We start from the raw sequence: 14,325 nt of genomic DNA, 5'->3' as shown, positions 1-14,325 counted from the left end.
AAATTTGCTTGGGACCCTCTGCACTTTGCAAGTGAGCAGAATGCCACATTGGCTTTGTCGTTACAGTTGCTCTTGCTCTGTAGTTAAGACTTGGTTAGGTACATGTGCTGTAGTCTCACCTTCAATTGTAGTGTACAAAACCCTGAAATCTGGTTTTCTTTAATGTCTCCTCTTACTTTATTTGTTCACAGTAATTTTCTCAGTGAAAATGTTAACCATCTTCCAGAGGTATATTTTGACTTACTATCATTATAGTGCTTCACTGTGAAAAGATTAAAGAAAAATTCCACATAAAAACAAAACAAATGGAAAAACCAAAGCATAACAATTTTCAGGACTGGCATTTCTAAAGATTAGAATAGTATCTTCTTTGTCTCTCTCTCATTAAGTGTAAATATATCCAGTTGGACAGTTCTTTTTCTGTTTTACCCTTTATTCCTGCTTGCTGGTGTCTTTCAGCGTTAACCCTTACCGCATTTCTTTTAGTTTGTACTTTTCCAAGGAGACTTGCAACTGCTCCTCTCTCAGATCGTCTTAATAATATATTTTTTAATACTTGGGTGAGTAGCTTTCACAAGTCTGGCCCTTTGAGTTTTGTTGTCATTGATGACTACTCTTTTTGCCTGTTCATTATGATGTGAAACTGAACCTGTTGCTGATCTCTGGTTTCCAACAAGATACACCTGGAAAATGGATCCATTGCAGTGTACTGTTAGTTTTTGTTTATACTCTGTCTGCTAGTTTTCAATGCAAATGTTAGCATATTTATTCAAATTATTTTGAATAAAGGGACTCATTAGTGAAGAATATATAAAACACCGAGTCCTCTTTCTCAAAGAAAGAGAAGATAAGATACAAAACACATCAACACAGTTTTGTAGTATATTGATTCTGTGGCATATAGAAGAAAAAAAAATGTTAAAAGAGGTTTTGTTGTAGGAAGATGAGGAAGTGGTGATGCACTTATGCTGTTGATGAATGAAAGTCAGGTATTTAGGCTGATCGTATCTGTCATCTGCCCTTGACACTGTTGATCAAGGAGCTGTTTATATATGTTGATCCTTGACAGCGGAGAAGGAAGGGCTCAGTCAGGATGGTGGGGATCTTCCCTCCCTCCCTTCCTCTCTTCCCACCCCTCGTGAGAGAAGGGTGTAAGCAGCTGTTCTTTTGCTGTGCATAGAACAAATATCTTTATTTCTCTCTGTGTCACCCCAGCTGGTGCAGTTTGAATGATTCTTCCAGTGTCTTATATGGCAATTGAATGTAGGTGAGAGTTATATGTCTAGCTGTTATCCATACCATGTAAGACCAATGAAATATTTTCGAGAAGAAGAATATCTTTTTGGAAGAAGAGAGAATAAAAATTTGCTGAAGGTTAGCTTTTGCTTCCATGATAGCCTGATGCGCTTGCTTCTCATAGCACGAACTTGGTATCACAGTAGCTTCTCAGTGTTTTTTCCACCTGTACTTGGAAACTCTTTTGTATCCAGTAGTTTTTTTTTTTAATATGTATGTTTTTACAATTATTGATACCTTTTATCACCCTAGAGTACAGACCGTTGTAATGTGCTTTTCTGTATAGCAGTGCACCTACAAATAATTCTGTTCTTGCTGGAATTGACTGTAATATAGTTGTCCATAAAACTCCTAGGGCACTTTCTACTGGAAGTATTGCATCTTTGCCTCCTAATTTGCACCTCTAGCACAACTCACAATTCTGGTTTAATTCACTAAATATCTAAATAGCTTTTTGGGGGGGAAGGGGACAGAATTTTCTTAAGCGATGCCTCTACCTGTCTGAGATGATTCAGGTCACTCAAGCCAGCAGCTTTCTGGTTTAATGGAAGAGGATGAAGTTAGGGAACCATCCTTGACTAGAATATGCATGTTCTGTGATGTCTGCTGACCCTGTGATACTATTATTAGGAAAAAAATGAGGGAATAATGAGTGTGGAATAAACACTATCAAGCTGGTACTTTAATATTAGTTTTTATTCTTAAGGGGGGAAAAAAGGTATCACTAAAATAGGTTTCACTTCTAATTGTCATATTGTAGAGCTCTTTGTTAATTTTTTGATAACTGGAATGTGTATTTACTACACAAATATGTAACATATCAACAATCCTATTTATTTATTTATTTCAGACTCATGACTCAAAAAAACAAGTGATGTTGTTATCAGTCCATTATAAAATAATTATTTCAGCTGTATTAAGTATTTAATACAGCTGAAATTCCTTTCGTAATCAAGGCAGTGGGAGCTTTAATACTGATGCTGATGCAGCTAAGGCTTTACCTGTGGACATTTGACTTAAATGCTTTTTTAAACACTCTAGAGTAACTGGATCTTAGAACATGAGATAACACCAGAGTGTTACATCATCTAACATTTAGCAAAAGAAATTCTTTAGCTTGGCTAAAATACAGTATTTATCTAGTTTTAAAAAATGTCGAGAAGTTCAGGACCAAGATGACTTTCCAAAATAATTTGGTCTGAAATCAGATCTTAATAGAGGTTACTTTTATTGCAGAAATATTTACCATGCATGAAAAAAAAAAAAGAAAAAAAAACCTGTTTAATTGCCATCCTCTTCTTTGAGCAGAAGCCTGAGTACTAGGCAAAGGGCTGACAGAATACTTGAAGGTTATGGAGTATAAACTCATTTTTGTTTCTTGATGCAATTTGGAGTCCAGAAAGGTTTGTTAGTATATGATGAGTCATGATTATCTTCTGCAAGACATTAAGTCATACAGCTGTTTAGAAATTTTATTAAATCTATTACTACAGTTTCAGGCTTTATTCTCAACAGACTTTTTTTTTTTTTTTGCCTTTCCCCCCCCCCCCCCCCCCTCCTTATTCTTCCTTTTTTCCATCCCTGTTGGGTCAACTGCTAAAACTCATGAAGATCAGTTAGAAAGCTCATGCTTCTCTGCTCAATTCATCTGTGCTCAGTCCTTTACATAATGAGAAATTTTAGGAGAAAGACGTTGAGCCAGCAGCTAAAATAATGTATAGTATTCACTGGTCTGCTTAAGGCAACAGGAAAAGTTTGAAACTAAAATGGTAACTGAAGAAAAAAGAGAAATAGGATAAGTTCTAGGCTTTAAAAAAACAAAAATGTGGATTCATTTGGAGTTGTGTGAATGGGAATTTTTTTTTACGTGCCCTTTCAAGTGTGTGAGGTACTTGTGTCAGAGGGAGCAGTAATCTAAAGATATAGTATTTCTCCTACATGTCTCTTATTTGTTACTTAATAGCTACATTTTAGAGTTTGTTATATTTTCTAATTTAGGTAACATACTTGTATAAATTAGCAGATTTCTAGTTAGAAGGTGGGTTTACCATGTTGCTATAGCAGTTAGATCACATTTTTGTGTGTGTGTGTGCATGTATGTATATGGTATGTACACATCTCTCTCTATATATGTACTGGTAATACTTGGAGAATCACATCAAGATTTAAGATAGATAGCTATGTCAAAGCACAGAGGCAACTCAAAATGGAAAAAATGCAGAAGGCTAGATTTGTCTCAGAGATTCAACCCAGAAAAGCCACACACCATACTGCTTAGGAAGGCTATCTCAGGAGATAGAGCAAGCCTCTATGAAGCTTTGTTTGCTCAGTACCTTAAAAGGTAATGATGAAAACAAACCCAATGTGCTCCAAAGGCATTTCTGTTTGTACTTGAGGAGTTATGGTTTGGAAGAAGAGACTGTTAGGTAGCTTGAAAATTGAGAGGATTGCCAGGCTCAGTGGCTCAGCATCTTGTTGGTGGCAGGTAATGAGCAGAGGTCGAAGAAGCTGGGCTTGTCTAGTGTTTGGTGTAGAGAGAGCAAAGAGGCAACCTAATAAGAGGCCCACAACTGCTTGAAGGGCAGTTACAAATATGACAAAGTTAAACTCCTCTTGATGGTAGCAGATGGTATTTTTTTGTATTTAAAAAAAAAAAAAAAAGTGCATGGCCAAAAATTGCAGCTTTAAAGGTTCAGGTTGAACATTGAGGAAGACTTCTTCACTGGGAGGATAATGCAGCACTGGAACAGGCGATAGCCCGACAAAGACGCTGTCAAATTTCCATCCTTGGTTTTCGAGGCTTGGCTAGAAAATGCCATTGCTGACCTGGTGTAGTATTGCCAGTAATTCTAATCCAAGCAGGAGGTTGGACTGAAGATCTCCAGAGGTCCCTTCTAAGCAGCATCCATATGATTTCAGGTGTTCTTGCTATGGTACCCATTCCTCATGTGGGCAGAGCTATTGGCAGTAACAAATCATTTTCCACTTTTTTTGTACCTGGCAGAACAGTTGAATATCGTTTCAAATGATACATTTAGATAATAATTGTGAAGTGCCTGGAGAGGACTGAATGAAAGATAAATGGTAGAAAAAGGTATCCTTGTATTCCGTTAGCTGTTATTTGTGAAAATAAACTTACTGCTTTTTGTAAGTCTGGTTAAAAAAAGGAAGAAATAGCATGTTACCGTTCAATTTGTTCTACAAATCTCAGTTTCTGAACATATTTAGGGTGTTGTAAAAATTACATGGGAATGTTGTGGGGAAATCCTTTTATGATAACACAGACCTGCAGCCCTCTGAAGTTTTCTAATTGTGAACAAATAGTTACTGTCACCATTGTTTCTCAGTTTTAAAGGCAGAAGACTTGCACATGCTACAGCGTTACTGTCTGTCAGAAAAAGCTCTATTATTAATGCACAAATATTTCAAGTTGAAAACTTTCTTAATGTTTAAGCATGGCTTTCTTTTTTTCAGCAGTGATAGCCTTATAATGCCATTTCTGAAAGCCTAAAATTTCATGATTTTCACAATTAAGGGCTATTGAATGAAATAAAACTAATAATGCATGATTAGCAGTGTTCTCATCTTGTTTTATATACAAAAGGTCATAACCTTTTGTGTGAAAGGTTCAGTTAGACGTTTTTTAAAATGGTTTTACCAGTAGCAGGCACCTCTCGAGTGAATGTGCCCTCATGGTGGCAGCTGGTTGCCGAGGCTGTTCCTCTGCTCCTTGGTGCTCTCGTGTCTTCCACAACTCTCCTCCTGTCTCCAGACCGATACTTGATGTGTCTGGTTTTTACTCATGACCCTTGCTAAAATGTAATGATTATAATGTACTAAGAAGAGGTATTTGCTATATTTAAAAAGTGTCAGCACTGATCTTTGTGAAATGTATTGTGCCCATGGGGGAAGAGACCTACTTTGAAGTAGACAGGAATGAGCTTGTCTAGTTAGCGGGTTGAATTTCAGTTTACAGTGGCATCTGCTGATCTGGGTTGTGATACCGTGGTTTCTCGTGTGCGTTGGGATTTCAGGGAGAGGGTTAGGGACGCTAGCACTGTCAGAATGCTTGGAATCTTGTAATTTCAGGGGCAGGCTCTCCACGTTGCCAGGTATATAAATCTGGTGATAGTATCTTGTACCACATCAAAGAAAACGGCCGCAGCTCATTCTTCAACTTCAGACCATGGAAGTTTCTGCTGTCCTTTCCTAATAAGCATTGCCATGTTGTCTCCCTAGGTTCTCTGAGGGAGCTTTCCCACTTAGCGTTCTCAGTTTCTAGAACTTTCTTCTGAGGTGATTCCTCTTGCCTGTTTTTGCTGCAGCTTCTTACTAATACCATAAATGCTTTGCGTTGGTCCTTGTTTGTCCCCATTTACCTCATCTTCTGATATCCCCTGGCTGAGATGGTGCCTGGCCTGCTTCAGTCCTTTTTTTAAGGGACAGATGGAGCGTGGCAGCAAGAATTGATGTGTATAGCTTTGGAGTTATACAGTTGACCACTGTAAACCTGACTGAACTTGTTACTCCCTTTAAGTCTAACATAGATCAATTTATTCCTAAAATAAAGCCAGAAGTTGTAAACTCATTTCATAAAGGAGAGACTGTAGGTGCAGTAAGTACCAATGTTAGCCATACTAACAGAACTAGATGTAGCTGTGCTCTTCACACACAGCTTAATCAAAAGAAACTCAGAGTGTGCATGAACGGCCACTTGGTCTCACTAGGAAAAGGCTATTTTATCGTGGTATGATTGTGCAATTTGTTTATGTATAATGGATGAAAAAGGAATATTGCTGCTTATCTGAAGACAAATAACAAGCTTCATTCTCTAGTGACAGCAATTACTTGCTTTTGTAGTCATACAAAATAATGCTTTTGAAAGAGAAGAAATTCCACTGTGCAAAAGCAAATATTTGAAATGGAGCATGTAATGTGTGTGAGAATTTGATATGTTCGTGGAACAATGTTGTACGCTAAAGTAAATGGGTATTTTTTCTTTGCAAGTGGAAGAGATGGAGATACTGGAGATGCTGAAAGTTCTGTTCACTGGATTGCTGTAAGCCTCTTCTTTTGCCCCTTTTTAGCGACTTCTCATTTGATATGCCTGGACTTCTTACAGTCCCTGCTTGATGTGCTGTTATCATTGTCCTGATGATACAAACGAAGACAAAGATATCTTACATTCTTAATATATTATAAAATGTAGCATGATTTCTAATCTCGTGTGTGCTTTAAAGGCAAAAAGAACCACTAAATACAGTGTCATCATGTCAGACACTACACTTTGACAAGTTTGTCTGAAATAGTGGTCCTTTACATACTTTGGAAATAACGCTCTGGTGTGGTAATCTCTGGGAATGTCATTTTTATTATTGTTGGCTCTTGTGTTAGTGTAGAGCTCTCAGCTGACGTACTATACATTATAGAAAAATGCTTATGACTCAGCTAACAAAAACCCAACAAAATGTCTAAATTAAGAATCTCTTTCTTGTGCAGCCTTTTTTTGTGCTTTCTGTTATTACTGCATGCTGTCCTCTCTTATTTCTACATAACTGTCAGTACTCTGCAACTGTGTGTGCATACTGGCAAAAGCACACTTCATCAGTTTTACATAAGCAGAAATTCCACTTAAAATATACCATTTTCATACCACAAATTGAAGGCAAGAGTCTGTCAGACTTTAAATTACAGTTAAGTTCAGATTAATTCTTTTAAGATTGCAATGCTGTGTCTATGGCCTTCTCTTACATTACATTCATTTAGCTGTCAGCCTTTACATGTGTCTATAATAAGGTTACAATTGTAGTGTATGTTTTCATTGTAGACCAAAGGATAGGCAATTTACATAGCTTCAAATGTATGTTCCATCGTAATGCTGTTTTAAAAACAAACAGGGGAAAAAAAAGATTAAAAAAATCTAATTGCAAAAGAAAGTGAATAGGTGAAAACAAAATAATGAATAACTCTACAGGACAAAACTATGAGTTTATTTAGTTACTAAAATTATTAATAGGTAACTGAGGACTCATTATTTGCTGACTGAAATCTCAAACTTCATTGGGTACAGGGTCTTAGAAAAAGTAAAAGACAATAGAATTCTATAGCATGAGGATTTTTTTTTTTTTCATTTGATGTGCTTAGGGAATGAAGTTTTGTAGACTAGAGATCTTTCTGTTGTATGTCACAGTGTTAAAACGTATCCAGATTAGAAGTGGTTGTTTTATTTCTTTTGGTTTCATTTGCTGTCACGTGCTAAGACATTAATTTAATTTTACATTTATTTGATAGTCTAACAATGCTAAAGACCTTTGAGGAATCCCTACTATTGAAACTAATAAGTGACTGCCTAATTTCCTGCACTTAGTGACTTTCTAATAGAATGTCCCAGCTTCTTTCTCGTATCAAGGCAGCTTTGTTCTGATACAGCTGTTAGGGTGAACGCAGTCCTCAAAATCCTCATCAGGGACCCAATCAATGTAGGAGAGCCTCTGATACGGAGAGACTAATTTAAACTATCCCATCTGTGTTATGTGACCAGACCTCTCCCTGTACCTTGATGATCTCTGCGCACTTTCCACTAATAAAGAACTGAAACAATTGGCAGCCTGCATAACATAGTTCTTTGGGTTCCTGGACAAGGCAGAAATGCCTTGCAAGAGGAAGAAAGAGAAAACAAAACCAAAGTGTCTTTATCTGTGCATACTATACAACCACTTTCAGGAAAAAGAAAAGAAATTGACGCATCTGTTTTTTTATTTTTTCTTTCCTATAGGAGTGCAGGATCCTCAACATGAAAAGATAATTACCGTGACTACTAATGGAAGTATTCACAGCCCCAAGTTCCCACACACATACCCACGCAATACCGTATTAGTGTGGAGATTAGTAGCAGTAGATGAAAATGTATGGATACAGCTTACTTTTGATGAAAGATTTGGGCTTGAGGACCCAGAAGATGACATTTGCAAGTAAGTTACTTTTCCTTTATTTTATGAAACATCTGAAAGGGAGATGCAGAAGATGGAAAAATACTGTTGCTCAGGTTTTGTAAAATGTGACACCTGCTTGTCAATATATTCATAAAATGCATCTTTAAAACTGTTAGTTTCTGATTTTCTTTTCCAGTGCTAGGAAGTAATTTCATAGTTGAAACCTTGGGATTCCCCCTGTTTTCTTCTGGCATTCATGATCTGGGTGGTAGATATAGGATGATACAAAAATAGAAATATTTTTTCTCTCTCCCTCTCCCCCCCCCCCCGCCCCCCCCAAATTAGTTTTGACATCTGGGAAAACATCTTTAATCTCCTTGTCAGAGTGTTAGAGGAATGAATATTTGATGCCACAGAGAAAATTTGGGTAAACATGTTACTTGAACTGGAATTCAGGTCAAGACACTGAGTACATCATCTCTGTTCAAACAAAAGTATGGTACAATCCTTCAGTGGCCTGTAATGACAAAGTTTTCAATTTTCTGTGAAAAACAGCCCTTGCAAAGAGCTTTACTTTATTCTTCAGTGGCATTGTTGGTTTTTTATTTTCATAAGACTTCAATAAGTGTTGTGTTGTCTGCTAAATCACTGGCCCAGTTTTCTATAGAATCTATACTTCCTTCCTGTGATTAGCATCTGAATGCTGCTTGGGAGAGAAACAGGACTGTGACATAATAGGCATCAGGATGGATGTAGTTCTGAACGAAGCAAACTGAGCCATCATGTTGTGGGTATTGTATGACAGTAGGGGCTGACATTGTATACCCTTCCTGTGGAAGGGCGAAAGGGGAGGCATGCTGAACTTGTGTGTCCTGTATCTATCTACCATCATAGCAACAAGTCCTAAAAAAACCCTTATGTACAAATAATGGTATGTTATCTGGGCTCTTTTCAGTAAGTTAAGTAACAAATAAAATGTGTCATTTGATTGGCACATCCTGCCTTGAGTGTTCCTGGCAGGTATTTCACACATTTCTTACTAAGCATTTTTTTTGTTTTGTTTTTGTTTTACTTTATGTACTCATTTAATTTGATGTTTGCTTTCAGTTTTTCTAATTTATTGGTCTTTGGTTGTTTTTATGTCTCCTTGTAACATTTTTCAGTTACAAATTTGAATTTCTTAGAGGTTGTTTTTGCATTTACCCTTAATTTGGGGGCTGAGGTTCATAGTAGATACACAAGTATCTGTCTTTCGTACTTCTGAAGGGAGTAATTATCAAGGCCATGTTAAATATAATAAAATAGGAAGTACTACACAGCATATGTTTGCTCAAATAAGTGTACTCCCTTTGCACAATAAATCATTTCTTTTGAAAGAAAGCTTGGCTTGCTTTTTCTTTTCTTTGCATATGGCAGAGTGAAGTGGCAAGTGAAAGAAAATGCAGGTGGGGTGCCTCATTCGTCCGCTTGCAATGAAAAAGTAAGATAAGTTAAAATATTTCTGATTGTATAACTTAAAGTATTTTAATGGGAGTACATTTATTTTAAGTAAACAAGGTGCTGAATACAAAAATCCAAATTAAAAAAAAGCCTACTTACTTCATGCACTCGTAATCTTTTCATGCTGACATTTGTGCCTGGAAACCAGGAATTTGTATGTAGGCAATTCCTGATATGTTATATGTACTTCCGAGGACTCACTTTGGGTTTATTGGCTTGGAAGATACGACCCTTGAGAAAATGAGTTATGTAGTTGTTTCTAGTTGATTCTAGAAGTGCAGAGAGTTTAACTGTGTAAAAACCATTCTACACAGGCAGAGTAATTTTACTGACTTATCAGGATAATATCTTTTTATAACACTAAGGTCGAATGTTTATTAGATTTTTCTAGTTATTTATTCCAACTTCTTTCCAGTACCCTCTGTAGAAAATCTAAGAGTTTTTATTGCCTGGATCGCACACTATTTATTACTTTGCCCTATTTCTGCCGTCTCAAAGCGCACAAGGCAGTATTGTTGCCACAGAGTACGTGACAGTTTCTCTGTAGTCAAATTTATGACAGAGAACAGAATAAGATATGACATGAAATTAAATGTAGTATTGCTGGCTTAACTGTAGGATAAGCACACCTAAGAGTGACCTGACCCTTTATTTCTAATCTATGGCTGAAACTAGGTGAAAACTTCAGCCCAGTAACAATACACTTTGCAACAGTGTGCAGTTTGTATCAGGATATCTTTCTCCCACTTTTAAAGTGTGTAACAGTACCTGATTAGTTACCTGCTGTGGTCATTGTCACATTTCTTCAGTTCTTCCACCTGCCTCTTAAACTGCGTGTTCTGTGCAGTGCAAGGGCCTTCTCTATAATCGCTATAGGCTGTAACACCCTATAGTGTCAATTCGTTGGACTGATAGTAGAATACACTGGAGTGTATTTGTTTAAGGTAATCAACAGCTTTTGCATCTCACAGTCATCAAGTATTGCTCATGCATGGGGAAAAAATGCATTCAGCTATATAAAAGACTTTTTGCTTAATGTAATTCTGTAACAGGAAAAAAGTGATAGCAGTGAATAGGAAATGTCCTAGATGCACGCTGAATGCTTTGGCAAATTTTTGTGTCCATCCGTGGATAGAAGCCAGTATCTGACTGACTAGTTTTACCTCCACATCTGGATTTCTCCAAAGTCAGTTCTGATATTTCAGCTATTCTGTGAAGTCTTCTATTCCAGAACAGGCACTAAATTGTGCAGATGTCATGAAGGTAACAGTCCAGTCTCTGCTTTAAACACTTTCCTGAATCTGAATGAGAGTGATGCTGCATGACTTTTTTGCCACTCCATTTTTACTTGTAATTAAACTTGCAGTATTTTTAAAAACACTTTTCTTACTGCACATTCAATGTTTATGGCCATCCATCCTGACTCAGCCTTACTTTGAGCAGGCATTAACATGCATAGTCCTACCGAGATTGCCATGTTAATTCTCACCAGCATTGTGCACAATTGCTGTACACCCTCTTTTGAAAACAAAGTTTAAATTGTGGGGTTTTAGAACAAACCTCTGACTTTTTGCCTTAATTTCTCCAGGTGACTTTTGTCCTGGTTTTACAACTGCAATGCACTTGAAATTTCTGCAGTTCATCTCAGCATTGCTTAGCATGTAGCTGTTGACTGTCTTAAGAATAGCTCTACTTCGTCTCCACTGGGTCCTTTCTATAGGCAAAATTGTAAGGATCCCACTGTGTCCTTTAAAAAGTGAGCACAAACTCTAATTTATGGGGGATCTGGATCCATGTAAGTAATTCAGAAGAGATTTAGGTCATTTCATTGGCAATATGATATATAAATCTCTGCAAGATTGCAGTAATTTCTGACTTGTGCACTTTGATTTCAGTTGTGACTTGGGAAAGAAAAAAGGTTCCAAAGAAAAAACTGTCCACCAAATCAAACAAACAGAAAAGGAAAAGGAGACAGTCTCCTACTCATTTTATACAGTATTGTTCAGATGATGCATATGGCAGTAAATTTTCCTTACTTAAGGGAACTTCTAGCTAACAGAGGTGTGCTGGATTTACATTCTGTATGTCCATGCTTTCTGATGAAGAAAAGAAGCAGCTGGGATAGACACTGGATATGACAGGTTATTATTTTTATGATGCTGGCCTTTCTATGCTGTTTTAGTGGCTAGGCCATTAGACTTCTCTGCCTGACAGCTGCTCTCATCAGGGAGATGCCATAACTCTCCTTGACCAGGAGGGATTCTTACTGAATGTATTTCCAATATTGTTTCTTTCTGTCTCTGTGCATATACAGTGATAAAAGTTTTGGTAAGCTCCTCCGTGTCAGGAAAACACGGATTTAACTTTCTTCCATGAAGAACACGCACACTACAGTCATGTTTAATAGGGGGTATGCTGTTGTGATTAGCTTGTTTATTAGAGCATTACATCATCGAGCTGAAATAGAAATGAAAAGAAGGAAATCTGTCTTATATTAGTAACGTATGCCAAACTTGCTCTCTCCTTGTGCACATAATGCCTATATTTGTTCATCTTAGTGATGGTGGCAGCTGTTCTTTCTAATTATCAGATGATTACGGTCTGTATGACTTTTATTGTATGTAATAAAACTCAGAAATGTGCCACAAATCCAAAGTGCAATTGCTTTAGATAAGATTATGAGGATAATACGCAAGTAAAAGGAGGTGGAACCAACCGGTTATCAAATAATAGATGTCATTTGAACATCATCTTGATTTTTAGAATAGCTATACTCATTTCCACCTCCCTTCAGTCCTCTAATTGAAGTATGGACTGTAGTCTGTTTGGTTTGGGGTTTTTAGCAGCTGCATGTGTGAATCTCTTGATGTAGTAAATACAAGTGAAGCATTTAGCTATCATGCTTTGAAAGAATTCTCAAAATTTATCTCGTTCATAGGAGCAATATATAGAACTTTTGCCCAAAGAGAATCAGTTAACCTGAAGGCAACTGTCAGTGCTAACATGGGATAAAGTCTGTGTGAATAGTCTGTTCTTTTCCCTTCACGTCAAATTAAATCCTTAATTCTTAATTCCAGGAATATTCCTCCTCTGAGGGCACTTAGAATGATGCTCTAAACTCACTGTCTCCCTTTTCCCTAATGCTTCTGTAAGCTACTTACCTTCACTTCAGATCTTTTATAACCTACCACTGTCCAAGCAATTCCCTTCTGTTCAGGATTGATCTGCTTCTCTGAAGAGCAAATATCCACTACTAACTTGTTGGATTTTCAAATGTGCACCTTAGTGGGTGTCCCCCGACCGACTTTCTCCTTTAGCAGCCTTGATGATGACTAGCAGGTGATCAAAGATTATCTGTTAATGTTGACCTGTATAATTCCAGTGTTTCCTTGTATTTTGCCATCTGTTTGCATCCGTTAGTGTCAGGTCAACAATACAACAATGTTAGTAAACTGGACATAGCAGAAGCTCTCTTTTTATTGTATGTTTGTGTAGGACCTGGCAGAAGTCAAGTCCCTATGCAGTTCTTAAGTGTAATTGTAGTAAGTGCAGTAAAGTGAAGTTGGCAGCACACTCTGTTTGCTGATGTTCACTTTTTAACCCAGTGTAGCAAACTAACTTCACTTGAATTTGAGTTCAGTCGTGAGGCAGTCAAGTTTTGAAATTATTATTTTAGCCAGTCTGTTGCTAACGTAACTACAATCTACTATGTATAGTCACTCAGTGTGTGTATGTAGGTACATGTGTATATAGAAACATATAAACATATTTATATATGCATGTATACACAGTGACTACATAAGTAATAGTAACTATATATGTATATGTAGTAACTGCAACATATGTAAATATAACATATTTATTTATTTATTTATAGTTTTTATACTTAATATATATTAACTACAAATTTGTGTGTGTCCTGGAAAATATGTGAACTAAATGTTGTGAAGATAGAAGTGTGGATGTAGACTCTTCAGGATTAGTGCAATATCAAAGTTCTTTGGTTTAAAAAAAAAAAAAAAGAAAAAAAAGAAACCCATAATCTGAACAGCTTGAACAGTCATATGTGTTCCTAATGAAAGTCAGGTTAGGAAATTGTTGACAAAGGTTAAACAATTCTAAGATTTGGCTCAGTCTGCCAAAACTGACACAAGTGAATTAAAAAGAAACTTATAAACACTGTCTTTGTTGTCAGTAGCTATGAAAAAGGAAAATATTTGCTTAGCTGTCTGTCTTGACATAAATTATGTCAAATGCATACTATGCAGTGGTGAGTTATGGTAAACACAATAAAAAGATGAAACATTTTGTTATGTAATTTTCTAAAGAGAGCTTTCCCTGTAACATAAATCATGGTGAATAACTTATGGCATATGAAATTTCCTTTCTTGTAATTAAATCAAATCTCTGTGTCTAACATGTGGGGCAAAATATGGATATATAACTGCAGCTACTACATGCTAATGTAGAAATGGTGATGGATATTTCAGTTCTAGTTGGCCTCTTGTCATGGAAGCACCTAACCACATCAACAGCATACACACATGAAAAAACAACTTATGTACCTATGAAAACAGCATACACGCATATGAAGAAA

At 36.8% G+C, this 14,325-nt stretch overlaps 1 protein-coding gene across 1 annotated transcript in view; it reads left to right on the top strand.

Annotated features, from left to right (window-relative positions):
* PDGFC (platelet derived growth factor C) overlaps positions 1 to 14,325 on the top strand; it is a 128,907-nt gene that overhangs the window by 65,404 nt on the left and 49,178 nt on the right. The window contains exon 2 of the mRNA XM_026120220.2: positions 8,072 to 8,267. Coding sequence (XP_025976005.1) covers positions 8,072 to 8,267 — 196 coding nt within the window. The remainder of the gene's footprint in view (positions 1 to 8,071; positions 8,268 to 14,325) is intronic.

Source organism: Dromaius novaehollandiae, chromosome 4 (genome assembly GCF_036370855.1).
Source record: "Dromaius novaehollandiae isolate bDroNov1 chromosome 4, bDroNov1.hap1, whole genome shotgun sequence".
NCBI classification, from domain to species: domain Eukaryota; kingdom Metazoa; phylum Chordata; class Aves; order Casuariiformes; family Dromaiidae; genus Dromaius; species Dromaius novaehollandiae.
This window is presented reverse-complemented; position numbering and strand designations above follow the sequence as displayed.